The 21,319-nt window shown below is 40.3% G+C and overlaps 1 protein-coding gene and 1 long non-coding RNA gene across 2 annotated transcripts; one reads left to right on the top strand and one right to left on the bottom strand.

Annotated features, from left to right (window-relative positions):
* The first annotated feature begins 7,011 nt into the window (after window positions 1–7,011).
* On the top strand, window positions 7,012–15,496 carry NFE2 (nuclear factor, erythroid 2). The gene is made up of 3 exons (XM_053455963.1): window positions 7,012–7,625; window positions 13,638–13,821; window positions 14,164–15,496. The coding sequence occupies exons 2-3, from the start codon at window positions 13,693–13,695 to the stop codon at window positions 15,235–15,237; spliced, it is 1,203 nt and encodes a 400-aa protein (XP_053311938.1). The 5' UTR covers window positions 7,012–7,625; window positions 13,638–13,692; the 3' UTR covers window positions 15,238–15,496.
* A 3,387-nt stretch (window positions 15,497–18,883) lies between these two features.
* Window positions 18,884–19,885, bottom strand: LOC128473716 (uncharacterized). The gene is made up of 3 exons (XR_008346291.1): window positions 19,592–19,885; window positions 19,416–19,478; window positions 18,884–18,967 (listed from the first exon to the last, which is right to left on the bottom strand). It is a non-coding gene; the product is annotated as an uncharacterized LOC128473716 (long non-coding RNA).
* Window positions 19,886–21,319: the final 1,434 nt, after the last annotated feature.

Below are 21,319 nucleotides of genomic sequence, written 5' to 3' on the forward strand. Positions count from 1 at the left end.
TAATTTTTGGAAATGGTAAGGTTTCGTTTTTTCATTAGAGATTTAAAAAGGAAACGTACTTTGACTGGATGTAAATGTGGTGCCTTGACTTGCTTTGGGCAAAATTAGGTTGTAAAACCTCATTATATATTTGTAGGTCCAGTATTTTGCTAATACACAGGGCCGGCCCGACAATGGAGCCGAGTGGGGCAACTGCTCCAGGCGGCACTTTTGAAGGGGCGGCACTTTGCCGCCCCAAGCCCTTTTTTTTTTTTTTAAAAAGCGGAGGCTGAGTGGTTTTCACTTACCAAGTTGCCAGTACCCGCTCGGCGCCCCTCTCTCTCCTCTGTGAGCCCTCTAGCTCCGTCTTGGTGCCGGCTTGTAATGTTGAGCGCCGGAAGATGACGTCATTTCCGGCGCTCAGCATTACAAGCCGGCACTGAGACCGAGCAGGGAGACTCGCCGCAGGACTGCTGAAAGGTAAGTACAAGGGGGGAGGGTAGATAATGGGGGGGGAGGGTAGATAATGGGGAGGGCGGCAGGGAGGGAGAGGAAGGGTAGATAATGGGGGGGGGCATTTTAAACTTCCCCCCTTGGCGGCATTTTGTCTTGGGCCGGCCCTGCTAATACAGCTGAATCTTTGCCTATGCTGCAACTTATTCGCAACAGGAGTGGACATAGGGATAGTTTACCTCTAGGTAAGAAAATCAACTTTTTAATATTTGCAGACAGTTATTGGATAAACAGTGTCCAAGCTTTCTGCTAAAAATGCATCACACATCAACATATATGATGGACAAAGCTTGTCTGTCTCTAATCCGAATGCTTTCAAGGTAAGGTATACATAGTATATGTTGTAGGGACATACAAAATTTTGTTATGGCACTTAGTATTGGTGTTACTACATATACTGTAGGAACACCAATACCAAGTACCATAGAAAATTCTGTAATCTTTGAGTGTGCAAATATCTGAAGTTTGGATGGTATGCACATGTATGCTGACGCATAAGCTCTCACATATTAACACTCACACACAGACATACATACTGATACTACCTAGACTCAGTTATACAGAGATAAGTGGGCTCAGAGCTAAAAGTTACCAGTATTTTCTGATAACATAGCTTTATCTGTGGTCAGCAGGGAGAACACCGCGCTCCACAGCCAGCAGTGCAGGCCTAGAAGATGCATTTGATGCCAATGGTTAACATAACAAGAAAAGCATACCATAAAATACCATTCTTGGCGCTTTTGGAAATGTGGTGGGCTCTTCTAACATCCCTGGGTGTAACTATGCAGATGTTCTATGTACTGCACTGTAGTGGATTTGATTACTATATTATAATTTCTCATCAAGAAATGGTAAAAGCTCTCATTGAACATTCTTTTCTGTAAAATAATAATGCAATGTTTTGTGGCATGCTTGATGCCATTTTTTAGAAGAAAGAAAAAGCCTGAATATAAGACTATAAGTAAATATTAATTCACATGTAAACTATTTTTTTCATATAATAATATATAATATAATAATAAATATATAATATATATAATAAAAACTATGATTGAGACAAATGCATTTCTTGTTTTTTTTTTTTTTCTTTTATTTTCCACTCTGCCCCTCAGTTATGTACATCTGCCACCAGGCTTGCCACTCTGCCCCCCAGATATGCCAGTCTGCCCGCCTGATATGCCTTATACCCCCCGAATGCCACCCGATGCATGTAGACAACCTCTGCTGCTGCTTCTATGATGGAGCACCAGAAGGTCATGTCACATCTGCGCTTTGTCATAGAAGCCGGCGGAAGTGCCACACAGCAGCAGAGGTTTCTGCGTGCATTGCACAGACGTCCGTCCACTGCCAGAGAGGAGGAACCACTGCAGCGCTGCGGGGGATCTGGATCTTAGTCTTATAGTCAGACCTCTATTTGAGGGGCATTAAGCCTGTACTGGGCAATAAGATTTCTGATGGCAGCCCTGTGTGTATATAACAATAAATTAATACAATTGTGGATTGAATGTGTGTATTCAACAGAAATACTGTACTGTGCACCTACTTCCCTAGCCTGGAGGCTGAGTTTGTTATTGTTTTTGAAGGTAACTACTAGACTTGTGCAATTGTATTCGGGCGAACAAGAAAACGAACACGAAAGGTGCGTTTTTGTTGTTTATCCCGAATACCGAACATACAACATGGTGGCATCCCCGTATTAACCCCTTCTACAAAAAACGAATAATGTACACGATAATTCGCTCGAACCGAACACAGGAACAGCGAAGATTTTTTCCCCCACAAAGACGAACACGAAGGCAAATACAAAGAGTTGGCCGGCGCCGAAGTCTAGTAACTACTATTAATATGATTTGCCCATCAAACATATAGTTCTTATTCTTTATCCAAATATTTTGACAAAACATCCTGTATTTTCAGTTTACAAGATGCTTTCTCAAGAGGATTAGCATTGACCAGCTCTACATTTATTTTACTATTAAGAATTAATAAAAGGGTCACTTTAAGCCTGTAGGCTCATATACTAGCCTACCTGGAGTATCTAAGAAATCAGGAAATGTTATATATATATATATATATATATATATATATATATATTATGTACAGTATATAGTTTGAAGTAAAAGGGATTAATGTACAAGGAAATGTTGGATGTTTAAAATGCATTATTATTATTATTAGTATTTTATACACAGAATTTGAAAATAAAGTAACGGTTAAAATCAAACTTCATCATAAGAATTCAGTTTTGAGACAAAATATTTCAGGAGTAGTTCCTCATTGGTATTCATTGTGATTTTCACAAAGAGCCAGATATCTGTATTGCAGAAGTTCGTTATTATGAAAAACCGCAATAGTGCAGTTACGCAACTTGGTCAATGTCAAGAAATACAGGAGGCAGGTATGCGGACAATGACAGACTGTGGAAGAAATTGGGTAAGAAAAATGTGAACAAACCATACAATGCCTACTCTTTGCTTTAAGAGCCTAAAGTGTAATGTATAACAATGCATTAGATAACCTTTCAGTTAAATTTGAAAGAAGTCTAATCCCCAAAAATGCATTTTTATTATTTAATGCATGTTGGAGTCCATTTTCAATGGACTCCAATGCATCTTTCTGCATGCAAATTAACGCAAGCATTCTTTAGTTATTGAACTTAGAAAATGAGGTTTCACTTTAAAGTCCTCCCCTGGATGCCTCTACTGAAAACAGAAAGCATTAGTATGTATACTTGCATGTACTCAGTAACACTCTCATTGAAGTCAATTAGGCAGCGGCCAATGGTATGTATGATTGTATATCACCAGTGTTCAGATGGGGTCAATGCTATTAGCTGCTGCTAATTTGTAATTGTGTGTGTGAGCAGGGATTTGTAATGGTGTGTGTGTGAGCATGGATATGTAATTGTGTGTGAGAATGGATGTGTACTTGTGTGTTGCGAGCATGGATTTGTAATTGTGTGTGTGTGTGTGAGCATGGATGTGTAATTGTGTATGTGAGCATGGATGTGTAATTGTGTGTGTGAGCATGAATGTGTAACTGTGTGTGAGCACAGATGTGTAGGTGTTTGTGTATGAGCAGGTATGTGTAAGTAGGGTGAGATGGAGTATGCGTTAGAATGAATGTGTACATGTGTTAGTGAGTATGAGTAAGTGTGTTTAATTTGTATAAGTGTGTTTACACATATGTGCCAGAGTGTATGTTGGAAGGGGGGGCAAGGGGCAAAGAATGCACAGACAAGTTTTTTGGGGGCAATGATGGAACTGACCAGCTGTTGGGGGCCCCGGGGGAAATTTTCGCACCAGGTTTCCAGGTACACCCCTGTGTGCATGTGCAAAAAGGATACTGCGGTATGCTTCCTAGGGTCATTAGTACCATATTTGCTCGATTATAAGACAAGGTTTTTTCAGAGGAAATGCTCTGAAAAATATCCCTCGTCTTATATTTGAGGTCGACTTATAATCAGACTTCAAATAGAGGTCTGACTACAAGACTAAGATCCAGATCCCCGCAGAGCTGCAGGGGAACTGGATCCTCCTCTCAGCCAGCACTTCTTTTGGGGCTTCTATGATGCCAGCTATAGTGCCAGCGTAACATGACCTTCCGGTGCCCCAGCGGAAGTACCGGCCAGCAGCAGCGGAGGTTGCCTACGCTCATCACGCAAACGTTCACTGGCTGCCAGAGAGGAGGATGCCTGGCAGCGCTGCAGGAGACCTGGATCCTCCTCTCTGGCAGCCGGTGGAACGTCTGCGTGCATCGCACAGAAAACCTCTGCTGCTACCGACACTTCCGCCGGGGCTTCTATGACTGAGTACTGGAAGGTCACGTCACGTTGTAGAAGCACCGGCAGAAGTCCCGGGTAGAAGCACAGATGTCCACCGGCTGCCCCCACTTAACACCAGGGAGTCTGGAGCACAGGGGACAGTTCTATGGATGCATTGGTAAGTCGGGGAGAGGGCACATAGGGGGTATAAGGCATACCAGGGGGACATATTGGTAAATAAGGCGTATAAGGAAGAGTGGCATATCAAGGGGGGCAGAGTGGCATTAGGGGTTATAACGCATATCAGGGTGGGCAGAGTGACATATATGGGAGGTTTAAGGCATATCTGGAGGGCAGAGTAGCAAGCCGTGGCGCAGATGTGTCTAATAAATGCAATTTAAAGTCTACAGTGTGAAGGATCATTCAAAAGTGGAAAACATTCAAGACACATTCAAGTTGCCAATCTTCCCTGGAGTGGACATTATAGCAAGGTCAGACTGTGCAATGCTCAGAGAAATTGCAAACCAAGAGTTACATCTCAGACTCTACAGGCCTCAGTTAGCATGAACAATGCAATTTGGACAGACAAGACCAAAGTGGAGATGTTTGGCCATAATGCACAGTGCCATGCATATCAGCACAAACACCTCATACCAACTGTCAAGCATGGTGGTGGATGGGGGATGATTTGGGCTTCTTTTGCACAGGGCTTGAGAAACTTGGAGTCATTGAGTCGACCATGAATTCGGCATAACAAAGTATTCTAGAGTCAAATGTGAGGCCATCTGTCCGACAGCTAAAGCGTGGCTGAAATTGAGTAATGCAACAGGACAATGACCCCAAGCACATCAGCAATTTTACAGCAGAATGTCTGAAAAAGAAAAGAATCAAAGTGTTGCAATGGCCCTGTTAATGTCCCCAACCAAATGCCCCCAAACCTCAATGAACTGAAGCAACATTGTAAAGAAGAGTGGGCCTAAATTCCTCTGCAACAATGTGAGAGACTGATAAAGTCATACAGAAAACAATTACTTTTCTAGCAAGCTATTGAATCATAAGGTGTACTTAGTTTTTCACACAGTTTTTCATTTTGGCTTTATTTTTGTTGAATAAATCATGACATGGTTAATACAATTATCACTTCTGTCCCATCACTATACCTCTATCACTCTTACCTAGTTGTCTTCTTACTCTGAACTGATTCAGGTCCTATATATATACAGTAAAACACCTTTGTTATATCACAGTACACGTGGAAGTATTGTGACCTCTATGATGCTCACTTAATATCATACAAAGAACATAAAATAAAGAAACACGTCCTGTAGGGAAAAATGTCTCATTGAGCATAAAACAAGGTTCTGTGTACAGTGATGTATGTTAGGTTTTTTCAATGCTTTTTTTCCCAATAAAGCTCCTTTAACTGCAGACCTGGAGGCTTCCATTTTTGTCAGTCAAGTGATACCGTATTTTGTAATATTTCCCTGCTTAAACATCACACTGTGCTCATTCTTAATGGTAATGCTAAAGAGGGATGTTCCTCCATTAACTTTTATTAGAGTATGTGGCTGAGTGATTAACATGAGCCATTCTATTATTTACCAAGGGCAGTATGATAATGGGTCTAGGTGTTTATCTAGTAGATAATATAGCTAAAACACATACAAATAGCTAATATACTATTGGCTGAAAACATAATATGCTAACCACAAGAACTATTTTCAAAAATAATAAATTAATATTTATGGTATGTAAAATCTATATAATCTGATACAAGTAATAAAACATGTTGGGAGTACATTGTGAGGCATCTCACCACCATGGTAGAAATGGTAGAGATGGTGGACAGTCTAACAACATTTGATTTATTTCCTCCTTGCCGCTAGAGCCCTTACAGTGCAGGATATCTTCCATGTTTATTTAGGAAGTGCTCCAGCTCCATAGACTACTGCGCACCATCCTTTTGAGTCAGTAGGCCCAATTTAAACCTTTAAAACACAGTGCGAGTATGCAACATTCTTTGTCCAGATGCACGCATCAGTATCACATCCAGTTTGCTTGCTGGCTTATGAAAGGTGAGACCATATCACCTCAATGGAAAATAAGGCTTTGTTTAGCAAGCATTAATTCAGACATGTGTTTCATTTATTCTTGGGCAACCTTTTTTAAAATACATTTTATTTTATCGGCTCATTTTGATGGAACAAACAGCCAAGTTTTTTAACCGAAGCCCAAATTGCTGGGGCTTATATATCTAAGTATGGAAAGGGGTGTCCAAATGCTCTCCAGCAAGAGCCACGTTGGATCACTTGATTCCAAAATCATCTTGGTGCCCTTCAGAGAGTGCTAAGAGGAGGACCACTGAAGCCTTTAAGGAGAGTTTGGAACCAAAACGCATACACCATGTCTCTCACTCAAAAAAAAGAAAGCAAAACAAATCTAGGATCCGGCTCAATCGTGACATTAACATCACTGGCTAGCGCACATATATTTTCTTATAACCTGCTTCATTGACAATATAAGGAATGCCGTGAGTAATAAAGTAAATGCTGTTTATTATAATTTAACCAAACTGTATGATGCACTAATGTCTCAAAGTGCAAGTAAAAAACTACTTGGAAATATATGTAAGCTCCTTATCTGACTTCACCAACTGTCCCTAATCTTATGCCATGGACCTCAGGGCTGTATTGGAGGGAGCAGCCCTCAGGAGGGTGGGGGAGTGTAGGAGGGTGGGGAGAGGGTGCCAATGCCTCAAGTCTGTGGTTTTACAAACTTATGCAAAGAGCAACAGCAAATACACAGAACGCTAGTCTCTACCTACCATACGTCAAGGCAAGCACCATTAGTATGGACAGAATTCAGGCAGGATGGGGACAGAGAGGTTAGAAAGGGTAACGTGAAACTGAACGAGGAGGCGTACAAGGTGAAGGAGAAGACAGGAACAAAAAGGACTACAGGTAGAGTAAGTTGCATAGATAAATTAACTGAAGAGATGGCTGTAGAGATAAAGCAGATGAAGTGCAGGATGAGTTAATGAGAATAATGGAAGACTGGAGACAGATATAAAGTTACAGGGAATGCGGGTATAGAACACTCAGGAGAGAAACTATAAGGGTAAAATGTAGAAGAGTATTTCACAAAAATCATTCAAAGTTAGGCATTACATTTTGACTGATTAAAAACATCACTGAGGCAGCCATAAAGACAAGGCAATTCAAGATCTGGAGCCAGTCCAAGGATTCTGCTGATATACACCCTACTGGGTCTTCCTCTGGATATACCATGAAATGATTCTCAATATTACAACTTACTACTCCAGGGTCACCGTAACATCAAGGCGATGCATTTCCATAAACCTTGCGATCAGGTGAGAATATTCTTTATATTCTGTTGAGGTTTTTCTTATCTTATCTGTAGAGGCACCAAAATGCTTTTATACATTTAGAGTGTATTTTTTGAATAGGTTTGTCAGATTATGATCCGTGCTTTGCTTTCCTTGCTAGGACATGCTTCAACATGTTTGTTGACTACAATTCCACCATCCTCCTTGCAATTATACATTTTCTGAGATTATGGGAGTTCTATTCCATCTTACAATTGGCCACCAATGGTATAACCTCTTTCAGTAGACTCTATATTGGTTGGTTACCTAGCTGCCATAGTTATTCTGGCTCCGCTATAAGACACCTGATAGTTTAGACAAACCTACACGCACTTGGGTATTTATTTTTTAATTGAAGCTAAAAGGCGTTGTTTATTGTAGGCAAAGGATAAAAAATGGGAGAAGATCTAGTTGACTACGTTATATTAAAATGGTGGGAAGACGATAATAAAAGAAAAGGAGTATCAATATACCAATATATAAGAAGGACTAAATGTATATTTCATATGATTTGTGAATTTCCCACCCCCTGTTTTGAAGACATGAAAATGGGTAACAGGGGCTATCAACATTTAGTTGAAGGGAGGTGGTGGGGCAAGTCCAGCCAAGTGCCAAAGTAATGAAGCAGTCCTAAACAAATTAGGATGCCCATTTTATATATGCAAAACCGATAAAAGACATGGAGAGCCACGCATTGTGTAATACTTTGTTACTTTTGACACCATCGTGCCCTGACTGATAGATAACAGTATGTAGGAGGCCAGATGAACTTTATGTAGATCCGAACTATTTTCCTCCCTTTCTGCATAAATGGCCTCCAGAAGCATCTACTCTCTTCTTCAGAACCCTAACCCCAAATTCTGGGTTTATATAAATCTAGAGTTATCTGACTTGAAGAAGTTAGCATTCCAAAAACACCCCTACATCCCTGTTCACAATTCGGACCCTGGCCCGTTGGCTGCATTGAAGATAGAAATAGAAAAGCATTACAGAGAAATACACCACCTGATCAAAGGGAAACATCAGCAATATTTGCAAAATTAAACATAATATTGTAAAATAAACAGTAAATCCTGTGTAAAATGCAATCCACTGTTACTGACAGTTAATAAGCACATTTATGAGTACCGTAATAATAATTCTTAATGCTCATAAACCTACCCAGAGGGAGAGAACAATGAGAATGGGGTAATTGCTGGAGGGTAGAAAATTAAGCACTGATTTCCTAACCTACAAAATAAAACATCACAAGCCTATTAGGATACTCTAAAAAAAAACTACAAAATGCACACAATGATAACCAAAAAGTGATCTGGTTCCGCTTGGCTGGGCCATTCCCCTGGTTTCCATGATGATAAGACAACTTTCAACACTTAGCATCATAATATCTTTTTACATATTTGGGTTAAGTGAGTATTGTTTTTGCTTGCATATATTTGGAAATAATAGAGGACCCCCTGCTGTCTATTAACAGAGTGGTTGGTTACTATGTATGTAAGTGTGTGTGTGTGTATGTATGTATGTATGTATCTATTCCCATATACATACATATACAGTAAATATCACATAATGACTGTCTCCTTGTGTTTAGCCTTATCTGTTACATGCAGAAGATGGAAAAGAAGGGAAGGAAGAGGTTTTGTGGGAGGAAGGCAGAAATTAGAACATGCAGTCAACAATTGAATATAAAACAAAACAATAAGTGAACAACGGTGCAAAGAAAGTACCACGCACCCTGCTATTCTAAGAAAGGGATTGTTACTACTGGGGCACCTCAAGGATCGGTACCAGGATCAATACTTTTTAATATTTTTATGAGCAATGTTACAAATGATCTCAAAGGTGAGGTGTGTCTTTTTGAAGACAATACAAAAGTCTGCAACAGGTTAGAAATTCTCGATGGAATAAGCAAAAATGGCTAATTCAAGTAACTTAGAAGAATGATCAAGAACGTGGCAACTTTGGTTTAATGTTGATAAATGTAAAAATATGCATTTAGGATGTAAAAATCCAGCAGCAAAATATACCTTTAGGGACAAAAGCGACAAAAGAAGAGAGAGACTTAGGAGTAATTATTTCTGATCACTTAAAGGTAATGCAATAAAGTGTCGGAAAAAGCAAGCAGAGTGCTTGGTTGTGTTATTTGAGGCAATAGGAAGAGAAAGAGGAAGGTAGTTATACCTTTACAGATCTCTGGTCAGACCTCACGTAATATATTGTGTACAGTTCTAGAGACCCCATTTCTAGAAGGATGAGTATTGGCATTCTAGAGGGAGTTCACAGAAGGGCTGCTAAATGGTATATGATCTGCAGGGGGAAAAAAGGATTACATTCTGTATAAGAGAAGAGAGATAGAAATAATTAAATACATGAAGGCATTTAGCAAAGCGCAAAAGTGACATTTATTTCAAGTGATGAGACATTTTAGAACATGGGGTCATAATCTAAAACTAGCGGGTCAAAGGCTTAAAAAGGGAAGTCAGTAGTGAGTTAGTAGTCAGTTAGAAGGAAGTTTTACTTTACTGAGGTGGTGGTGGCTAAGTGGAAAGGCCTCCCATCAGCAGTGGTAGAGATAAGCACAGTAAGGGAATTTAAACATGCATGGAATTATCATCATCAAGATTTCTATGCAGCATTATAGACTCACGATTATTTTCATATATCTTTTACATGGGTTTATTCTATTACGTTATTTTCTTTGGGGTGCTATATAAAATAATTAGTCAAAATGTAATTAAACTAAACCCCCTGGTATTCCTTGGTCTATATTTTTGATAATTCTTCTTAACGTTATTACCTTTGATATAATAGCCCCATCATATTCCATGATGCTCTTTAATGGGTAGAAAGGATATCTCAAGTAGGGCAAAATATAACAATTTGGAGTTACAGAAACAAAAGAAGTGCCCTGCTCAAAAAAGGTTACAATCTAAAAAAAAGACTTAAGCTATGTTACACAAGTGGTAAAAGCGCCACTCTTTGTGATGGACCAGTCACACTAGTTAAATAAATTATAATATCTAAAAGCAGGAGAGGGATTACTAAAGATGAGCTAAAGGTAGGTGGGAAGAAGGTTAATTTGTTAGTTGTGAAGAGTCCTTAAAGAAGTAGATCTTAAGGGATTTTCGTTGAAAGACTGAGGGTAAGGGGAGAGTTGGATAAGAAACGTCATTCCAGAGAATGATGGTAACCCTTGAGAAATCTTTTAAGCGTGCATGAGAAGTTGAAATCAAAGCAGAGGACAAGTGGATGAGCAGGGTGAGTGGGTAGTAGGGTATTTGTAGATAAGTGTGGAGATGTAAATTGTGGAATCGTTTTAAAGAGCTTTGAAACCAGTGAAGAGGTAGAGAGTGATGTGTAAAGAAAATAAGCATTCATAGCAGCAGCATCCAAGTGCCCCTCTATTCTTTTCCATAGAGTCTTTAAAGCCTAGCAGGATCAAGCAGTGAAGAAACAATACAGAATAGGGCGCAGAGCAACCATATCTTACGCAGGGCAGTACACAGAGTATCACACCCAGGCACAGGGAAAAATTGCTCTGTCCCTTTACCTTCCTGGGTCAAACATGATAACACTATATGCAAACACCATACGCCAACGTACAGTCTAACACCATGCACTGACACTCAAACAATGTACACTAACACGCACTAACACTGTACATGTATTGCCCCCCCTTACTTGGGTCTGAGACATAGTGCTGGCCCAGGCAGAGGAAGCAGCACTCAAGGGTTAGGAGGAGAATTGCACAGAGAATGGACATGAGTAAACACCATTCCCCTGGACTGAGGGGAGTAACCTGGAGACCCGGGCAGCAATACCTCACATTGAACCTCCGGGTGAAACCCAGGGAGTTGGATGAAGGAACCATTCTTTGTTCAAGTTTGAATCAGTCTTTCTTGGGTCTACCAACAGACTCCAGACATAATCATTTGTTACTGTTGTGTAATTACTTTCTACTGTGCTTGGATTTTTTTGGGCCTATTTTTCCATTACAACCGTCGAAACTCTTGGCACCACGCAAGAAAAAAAGATAGCAGTCTGGTCATTACTGGGCTGATTTCTTTAAGTAACTATGTGTTTTACAACTGACCCAGGGTACACAAAGTTTAGTTAATTTCTTTCTCAGTCAATAACATTTCCTTTGCTATTTTACTACAATCCATTTGCAAATCTTTTGTCGTAATTGTTCTTACAACAGGGCCAGACTGCATATAACGAGGTAGACCTGGCACTTTAAGGCCAGCAGTCATCTGATTGGACAAAGTTACATTATATTTTTTATATAGCACCAGCAGATTCCCATAGCGCACAGAAGTGCAGATTATGGTTGTATATGCATGGCTGCACATGGCTGCCACACATGGTAACTTTTTTGTCTTTTGTGTTTGTTTTCATTGTTCAGTACTTGCCATTTGCATACTATAATATTTTGAGGGATTAACCATTTTCAAATTTCTAGCCAACCTATTTCCACTTTTCAATTGTAATGTATGCCACTGAACCATCTTGTACATTGTAAATGTTTTGGTCATTGTCCATCTGTACTGGGAAAGGCCTTCCCATGAGTTTTCAAGATACAATATGGGTGCTGAGCAGGTCTGTGGATACAATCTGGATGCTGAGGCAGGTCCTATGTGTGTAATCTAGGTGCCAGGGCTAGCCTTTGGGGTGAACGACCTGTGATGTATGCCTGTAATTCAGGGTTTCCATGCATTATTTATTTTTATCTATACCTTCACTACATGGTTTGTATATTGTATTCAGTTGATCTACAACTGCAGAGATGTTTTTCCTTGTGTTATTTATTTGATCTATACATGAACTAGATATGGGAGGAAAAAAGAAGCGTAGCACAGTAAATATGGGTACAAATGGACTCTGGGGTTGATGATGGGGGAGTCCCGCTCTGTCTGCGGCTGCTGCGTCTTGACATGGAGAAGAGAGTCACTGCTCTAAATGAGCCCAGAAAGCCTCTTGCCGGGCAGGGGAAGACTGGAGACCTTATACAGTCAACGCAAGGGGGACGAGTCATGTTTCTGATGTGCTCACATTTCTCCGTGTGTGGGATACAAGGGGGGGGGCCAAGGGAGCGGCAAAATTTGTGTCAAATGTTTTGGATCATGAGCCATTCTCTCCCTTCTCCATACTCTCCTTCTCCCATCATTCTGGTGTAGGTTGACCCCCAAAGAATATTGTTCCAAAACTGGACAGGCAGTTTAAGTGTTTTCTGCTAAAGTCTTTTCAGGCTTTCCTAATCCTGAGGGCTACTAGTCATTTGTACCTTGTTGTAAACCCTCTGTGTTTACCTTCATGAAGTCTGCTGTTGATTGCACAGTGACAGTGATACGTGACAATGATAGGGTTTTTCCTTCATCAAGAAAATAATTGTGTGTTAATCCACCACAGTTGTCTTCTGTGGTCATCAAGGCCTTTTGATGTGGATGAGCTTACCGGTACCTAATGATGGCCTGCTTTACTTCCATTGCCAGCTCTTTTCACCTCACATTGAGACATCACAGCAATAACTTCCTAATGCAAATTCCACATTTGGTATGAAATCCAGATCTTTTAACTGCTTACTTGGTAAAGAAATAATGAGGGAACAGCCCACACCTGGCCATGAAAGAACTTTTCAGTCAAAAGCTCAGTTTCTTTTTTCTTAAAGCATTAACGCAGTTTGGATGTAAGTAACCTCAGATGAAGACAGATACTTAAATCACATCCTTATTGCTTCATTTTAAATCCATTGTGGTGGGGTAGAGAGCCATAATGATGACAATTGTGTTATTGTCCAAAAATTAATGGAACTAACTGTATTATGATGCTTTTACAATAAGGAAGAATACAAAGTTAGCAGCATACAAAATAACAATGTCTTTCTCCAAAATACTCAGATGAAGAAAATAGCAGAATTCCCCTTAGCCTGCAATGTAAACTATGACTATTAATAAAGGCAGAATTAATATGCCATTTATTTGTTTTTTTGGCTTACAGATGCTGAATATCAAGGACAGATCTGGACTCCAAAATAGTGTCCTAATATAGAATCATGCCCCTGTGTCCTCCTCCTACGGCCCAGACTGATGATACACGTTTGCAAACCTTAATGGGAGAACACAGTATACAAGACGACATGGACCTTGCTTGGCAGGAGGTCCTGTCAATTGCTGAACTACAGGTCAGTAGCCATGTTATAATATCTTATTACACACCTTTGCTTTTACTCCCATAAATGTACCATGTAGTCTTTATGATGACCAGTGTCATATTATATGGTTATTTACTAAAAAAATAGGCTGACCTAAAGAAATTAAGCTTCTTGTCATGATCCAAGCTAAAGGCACACTATAATGTCCCATTCAACCACATCAACAAATGCATAGTAATATACTTTGAAAGTATATTTAGAATAGTTATTAATTAGACACAATAATTTAAAAAAAATGCAACAAGCCCGGAACTTTTTGATGATAACACAGTACCTGAACCTCTTTGTAACAATACATTTTATTTTAACCAGGACCTGAGTGTGCAGAACAATTCTGTATATGACACTGGTGGGTATGAAACTCAAGCACCCATAATGCCATATCCTGGATACGGGATTTGCCATTACCCAGATGCATTCGTGACTAACCCCAACCATAACATTCCAACGTATGACCGTTCTTATGCGGATACAGTACCAGCTCATCCTCAGCATCTGCCATCCTTACCATTGGGCCCAGCATTAGGGCCCACAGCTTACACAGGCATGCTTATCTCATCCAGCATGACTCAGATTAGTGCACATGGACATTGCCCAACAAAGAATATACCTTCAAGTGGGCTGATGTGTGCACCCATCATGGAGCATACATCCATACCAGATGGGGCTATGACAAAAGTTCTGAGTTTGCACCAGCCATGCAAGGGCCAAGATGACTTTGAGTCAGATTCAGGCTTGTCTTTGAATTTTAGCGATGGAGAGTCCATGGAGTTGGAGAATATGGAATCACAAAGACTGCGGACAGAATATTTAGAAATGCTTCCACCACTGAACTTTCAAGATCAGTATGGGTTGGCCCAGACTATCACACAACCATACATGAGTCAAATATCTGAAACGCATTCATTTAATTCAGCTCAAGACCTTGTGTGTACTCGGGATGAATTAAGAGCAGCAGCTATGAATATTCCTTTTCCTACAGAAAGGATTGTTAACCTGCCAGTGGAGGATTTTAATGAGCTTCTTTCTCACTATACATTGACAGAAGCGCAGATGGCACTGGTCAGAGATATAAGGAGACGGGGCAAGAATAAAGTAGCAGCTCAAAACTGCCGCAAACGTAAGATGGAAAACATTGCTGTCCTGGAGAAGGAGATAGGGCAACTGAAAACAGAACGTGAAGGACTGAGAAGAGAACAAGAGGAGGTGGGAAAGTTAATGGGAGATCTGAAACAGAGTCTGGCACTTCTTCACCAAGAAGTAGTTAGTGTTTTAAGAGATCAGGGAAACCATCATTACCAGCTGGAGGACTTTATGCTCACTCAAGAATCTGGCAGCACTCTGTGCCCCATCCCTTTAACAGAAGAGACTAGAACACAATACTGAGTACCTTAAAAAAAAGGTAGCTGCAAAGCCCCATTCAAGAATTATATGTGACATTTTATTTAACAAAGAAAGAGAATCAGCGCCACCAGCAGCAATGGAGTCTATGTTAGCGGCAAATAATGCAAACAATGTTTCATAAAGCCACAAAACAGCTTTCAGATAAGTATGAAAATTATTAAACTGTACAAAAAAAAGTTGCAGCTGAAATGTTTTTGGATATAGTCATTTGTAACCTTGTAAATAAATCTGGATTAAGAGCTTTTATTTTGGTCTCTTCTTTGCTATCTTTCAGACTTGTGCATTTGGAGTCATACAACCTTTATTTTTAATGAAATGTACCAACTTTGTGCGTTTGTAAGAATCTCTGGTAATGAGGTGGCTACCCAACGAAAATTAATGGCAAATTCTTAAATTTTCATTAAGATTTGTTCTTTCGTTTGCCATGTTTTGGACAATTACAAGCCATGTTAGTGCTCTTTGGTGAAGTGGCTGGTTAGGGACTGTTTTTAGGAGGGTACATATAAATGACTGATAGGTATAGGGGGTGGTCTCATTGATGGCAAAAGCTGTAATTACAAACAAACTGTGGGTTTTATTTTTAATTCTGGCCAATCAGTGTTTACAATGGGAGGGGATAAACATTAGGTATATAAGTGTGCCGATGCCATTTATAACTTTAGCAGTTACAGACTGATGAGAGTTGGAGTGTGAGACAGTCAGTGACAGTTCAGTTACCGTATTGAGGTTGAGATCGATGCTCACCCACCGTACTGCACGTATCATTGGACTGGAGAAGCTGTAGTGTATATTAGTTGATTATTGATATACATTAACTGCAGCATTTTTTTTCCATTTTTATCTAATTGATGTATTTTAGGGATGTTTTTTTAACTTAATATTTAGTTTAGTCACCACCTCTAGTTTGTGGACAACACAAAACAATAAATCATTAAAAATATTGGTGACAACATTAGGGATTTGACTGTCCTTGCTCATAGTGTGATTTAGTTCTTGCGATATTGTTCCCGAGTAGAGTTAAAGACATTTACGCTACAAGCGAAACCTCTAGTTGATAAATATTTGTTCCAAAATTAGGCATTGGACTGTGTGAAATTCCTGAGTAGGGATATACCGTATTGGCTCGGATATAGGCCGCACCCTAAAAGTTTGGTGCTTTTTTAAAGAAAAAGTTTTTTTCTTTAAAAAAAGCACCAAAAAAACATGCTGCCACTCTGTTCCCCGCCCCCGAGATATGCTGCCACTGCCGTGTCCCCCCCCGAGATATGCTGCCACTGCCGTGCCCCCCCCGAGATGTTGCCACTGTCGTCGTCCTCCCCCCGAGATATGCTGCCACTCTGGCCCCCCCCGACTTACCAGAGCAGACATCCGCTGAGTGCCGGCACCGGAAGTTGTATACGCGTATTGTGTAGATGTCCCCCGCCGGCCCCGCAAGACACCCAGGAGTCTGCTCTGGTAAGTCTTGGGGGCAGAGGTAAAACGCATCGTGCGGACAGTCACCGGCTGCGGCGATGCGGGTTAACAACCTCCGCTGCCGGGACATCTGCACGATGTGCTTTAACAATCTCCCTTGCCGGGAGACCCCGAATATAGGCCGCACCCCCTATTTTTTTTTTGGGGGAAAAAGTGCGGCCTACATTCGAGCCAATACGGTATATATATTTTTTTTTTTAAATACGTAGTGGCGAGTAGGAGAAAAAAATGGAAATGCTTGCGAGAAGGAGTGTTTCCAGTTTTTGTGGCTTGGACAAAGCTGGCGGAAGGTGTGTAAAAAAGGCGGATGAACCCTGCTATACCAGTCTCAGGTAGGCTAAAGCCTTCTTTCTCAGAGTAAGAATGCTGCAGCAGCAGTACCGAGCAACCTGGCTCTAGTAGTGGTAAAATCTTGTCCATCTAACAAAGTAAGGTGCAATTTTAGTTATGACCAAGGACTCACAGAGGGACCATGTGCTGGTGCCTTAGTGAGATCCAGGCCAAAAATTGCTTGTAAGCTACTCTGTGGTGAAGCATGGCATAAAGCCACTTCCACCACAAGTAACATAACGGCAAGCACTGCCAGCACTCCCCAAAGCAAAGATGGGCAGGCAAATGGTAGCAGCATATCCATTTTTAGTCCAAAAGGAGAGGTGGTCTAGCAGCCGAAGTGGGATTTACTCCACCTTGTGACCATGTGGAAAAGGATATGGTCCTGGACTTGCCATGTACAACATCCTTGTTATCTTGTTTTTACACTGAAGCAATGAAAGCTATGTTTTCGTCTAAATATTTTTTTGTTCCAGTCCCCTGGTCTCGGAAGTCTCGTGCTTTCTGGGTACTGGAGCACTTTGATGCATGCGATAGAGCATTGTTCTGCTTAAAAATCATGGTCTTCTTGAAAGACACTTTTTCCTGTACCACTGCTTAAAGAAAGAGTCTTCTAAAAACTGGCAGTAGGCTTAGGAGTTAAGTTTGAGTCCATCTTCAACCCGAAAAGGTCCAACTAGCTTATCTTTGATAATACCAGCCCATACCAGTACCCCTTCTGCACCTTTCTGACGTCTGAGCCGATGTGTAGCTCTGTGCCCGTTACTGATCCAGCCACGGGCCCATCAGTCTGGAACGTCAAGAGTCAATCATCTCATCAGTCCATAAAACCTTGGCCCAGTCTTGACGTGTCAACCCAGCGGTGGTCAGGTTTCAGCCTTCCGTGCCGTGGCCACGTCTCTGCGCACTGAACACTTTTGGACACTCCAGGTAAGTTACAGTTCTGTAATATGACAGCACTGGAGGATAATGGGCTCCTGGTGGCTTCATCTTTCTTTATTCTCAAATCTCTGGCAGTTCATTTGCATCTTTTATTCTCAACACGTTTCCTAGAACCCTGTTGACTATTTGCAACAAAATGTTTGATGGTTCTGTGATCAAAAGTTGTCTTGACCACAATTTTGTTAGGATTCGTCCATTCTTGCCATGGGCAGAGGCCACCATTACAAGCCGTATTAGGCTCCAATCAGCTACATCTGCAAGTGCCTGCCCATTGGCTACCTATATCCCAGTCACCAAGTTGAAACACTGGACCTGTAGAGGCCTTAATTTTGCATGTACCCATCACTGCTGTTATCTTACACTCTAGCCACCTCCTATTTCTTCCCATGACTAGTAGGTCTTGTCCACCATTATCATCTCTTCCCACTTGTGTATCCAGTATTTCATCTGCACTATATCTGGAATTTCTTACTCATTTCTGTCACAATGACTCCAAAATTCTCAGACCCACCCATTCGGAAAAGAATATACCAAGGCTCTGTCAACAGGCATCTTAAAAGAAACTACCCGTTATCCCCAATTGTCAGAGCTTAATACCAGTTCCCCACTTGACCCTCACAGTCCCTCTTCTGTCTCACTTACACCTCAACAGATTGTAAACTGGCAAGAGCAGAGCACTCTTCTTTTGTAGCAATAGATCTTAATGTGTGAGTATTTTCAATTGTAAATTGCATTTCATATTTTTGCTGCCTTTTGAAACTAATGTTAGTATCAGATGAAAAATGTCTTCAAATATTGTAGTTTTTACATGTTTTCATGCAGCTGCAAAAAAGTTTAGTGAATAAACACCAACTGAACAGAACATACAGATGTCAAACAAAACTATCAAAAAAAGGGAGTTTATTTAAAAATATTTACAAAGACATATATACAAAACACTTTGTTCAGGCGTCCAATGCCAGGTTCCCTAAAAAGAAATTGAAATTTAATTAAAACCAAGAAAGTATTGTATGCTTGTCACAAGTAGCTCATTAATTAAGGAACACAGGGGCACAAAGCAACCTTTATTTCATTTCTCCATGAGTGGAGAAACTCAAACATGATTACACCTTCAATATTTATTAAATATTGATCTATTTATATAGTGCCATATATTCTGCAGCGCTATGATTGAGAAAACAGTAGTGCGTCACAATTCTGATTTATTGAAATAGATAAAAAAGGGCCATTTAATAGATAAAGCTTCATTTGCATTTTTTTTGAAGTTTCATGCAATTAATTTGTAGGACATTGCATTGAAGTTGAGAAGCTGCGATATTGTATGCTTTTAGGATAAAGTTCATTTATGCAGATGGCATATTTGGAATCCCTTTAAATTAACAATAGAGAAATATAGCGAAGTTATCCACGCTTACCACATTCTTTTATGAAATGCATGCTTCCCTTCTGTGGTCACTGTATTTAGATGCAGAAGTTTCCTAATTTATGATAAAAGCAATACCCATATATTAGAAAAATACAGGCAGGATGCATAACATTAGATTACTTAAGATAATGCAACAAGGAGACCTGCATAGTCAAGACAGTTTACCTCAAAGCTGTAGTTGGGTATCCTGGTCAAACCAAGCAGCCAGCCAGCCATAGGGTCTCACCTGTAAAATAAAAATGCAATACATTAGTCTGTACTCTGCGTGTTATACAGGTGTTTCGGTGCCATTTGTCACTTCTGCATATAGAGCTTTACTAAAAGAGGGAGCCGCTGATAAATACAAGTCCCCTACGAGACACTGTAGGAGTGTAGGTGGCATGAACTGAAGTCTGTTAGTGGCCCTGCTAGCACTTTCACAAGTCCTCATAAAGACACTGCATATTTAATACACAGCACCAAAAGGACAAACTCAAAAACAGACAATGGGCTATAAAACCTAAATTCACGGCTATGATCATTACTACCTATTGGCAGATACTCAAAAGAAAGGGAAAATTAGGAATGCATAGAACCCTTACATTTAAGCATCCTCCACTTGAATACAATCTGACAATAACTACACATATTGGAATATATTCACGAAAGAAAGTCTGTTCTTACCTACTAGTAAGGTAACAAAACTGTCACTTCTGTCTTGAACTGCCTGCTAGCGTTAACATGAAGACTGTACTCGTCTGCCTCCTTCCGATGTGCTGATGAATCCCTTTATCGTGCTAGCCGTAAAGTGTGTACTTATCTGCTTTACTGGATGCTTGGCTACTCTCAGCTGAGTAAAGTCTGGTGAAAACGTCTTGCTAGCAGCTCTTGATCGTTAAGCTATTTTTCCTGACTGTCTTCATCCTTGGGAGGACCAAGCTAGCTTGCTTTGTGGATAAGTCAAGTTGGCACTGTCAGCTGGAGGGACCATCCAGCCTCACATGAAGGCAGAATGTGTTCAAGCAAGACTATACAACCTCTATGGCTGATCTATGAAGGTTTGGCAATAATAAAGCAGTTATCAATACTGGTTTAGGAAGCTCCCTTTAGTATTGCATGAAGATCACGTAACACGTTTTTGGGTTTTTTGGCGTTGCATGTACAGACACCTCCAACTTGCTTAGGATATAGCATAACCAAACCACTAAAAGATACCGATTTGACAGCATATTGAAGTAGAATTCATGTGGATGTGTTTGGTGCTCATAACAGTAAATCCAGTAGTCAACTGAAATGGTGCAGCAGAAAACTCATGAAGCCATTAGCTGTGCATTCTCAGTGAACCTTATACTCATAGAATCTCCTCAGCAACCCAATACAGGCGGGTTTTTCTTTTAGCCAATATCATTACATTGGTTAATATATAAAACCAAGTATACTGGAAGAGTGGCTGATGCCCAACCATGTCAAGATCCAGTGTAAACTAGGCTTTTGCTTTCATAAACCGTTATTAAAAGGGTGTTTTTAATTTTATATGATCTGGGCTGTTTAATTCTGCATACTAATTGAGCTTTTTCTTAAGTTACCTCCATTAAGAGATTAGAATCCCGTGTGGCAATAACCAATTCATAATTGAGAATACTGTCCCTTCACTAAATATGGCTGTATTTTTTTGTATTGGCAGGCCTTTACAAGGATTACACAATTGTTATGCAGTACTTGCGTAGAATACATAAATGTCACTTCTTAATACAAGTTCTTGAACCAGGAGAGATAGGATTTTGATATTTTATAGCACAGAAAATTAGACTGCTAACTCGAAATGAAAGCATGCTACAACACACCCCAAGACGAATGCTTTAAGTTATGTCAAGTCCATAGACAAGCAACTGTCCAAAACTAAAATGTTTCACA

The sequence above is a fragment of the Spea bombifrons genome, chromosome 2 (genome assembly GCF_027358695.1).
Source record: "Spea bombifrons isolate aSpeBom1 chromosome 2, aSpeBom1.2.pri, whole genome shotgun sequence".
In the NCBI taxonomy this organism is placed as follows: domain Eukaryota; kingdom Metazoa; phylum Chordata; class Amphibia; order Anura; family Pelobatidae; genus Spea; species Spea bombifrons.

Coding starts and splice junctions, on each gene's coding strand:
- NFE2 (XM_053455963.1), top strand. CDS start 13,693: ATGCCCCTGTGTCCTCCTCCTACGGCCCAGACTGATGATACACGTTTG. Junction 13,822..14,163: donor TGTCAATTGCTGAACTACAG/GTCAGTAGCCAT, acceptor TATTTTAACCAG/GACCTGAGTGTGCAGAACAA.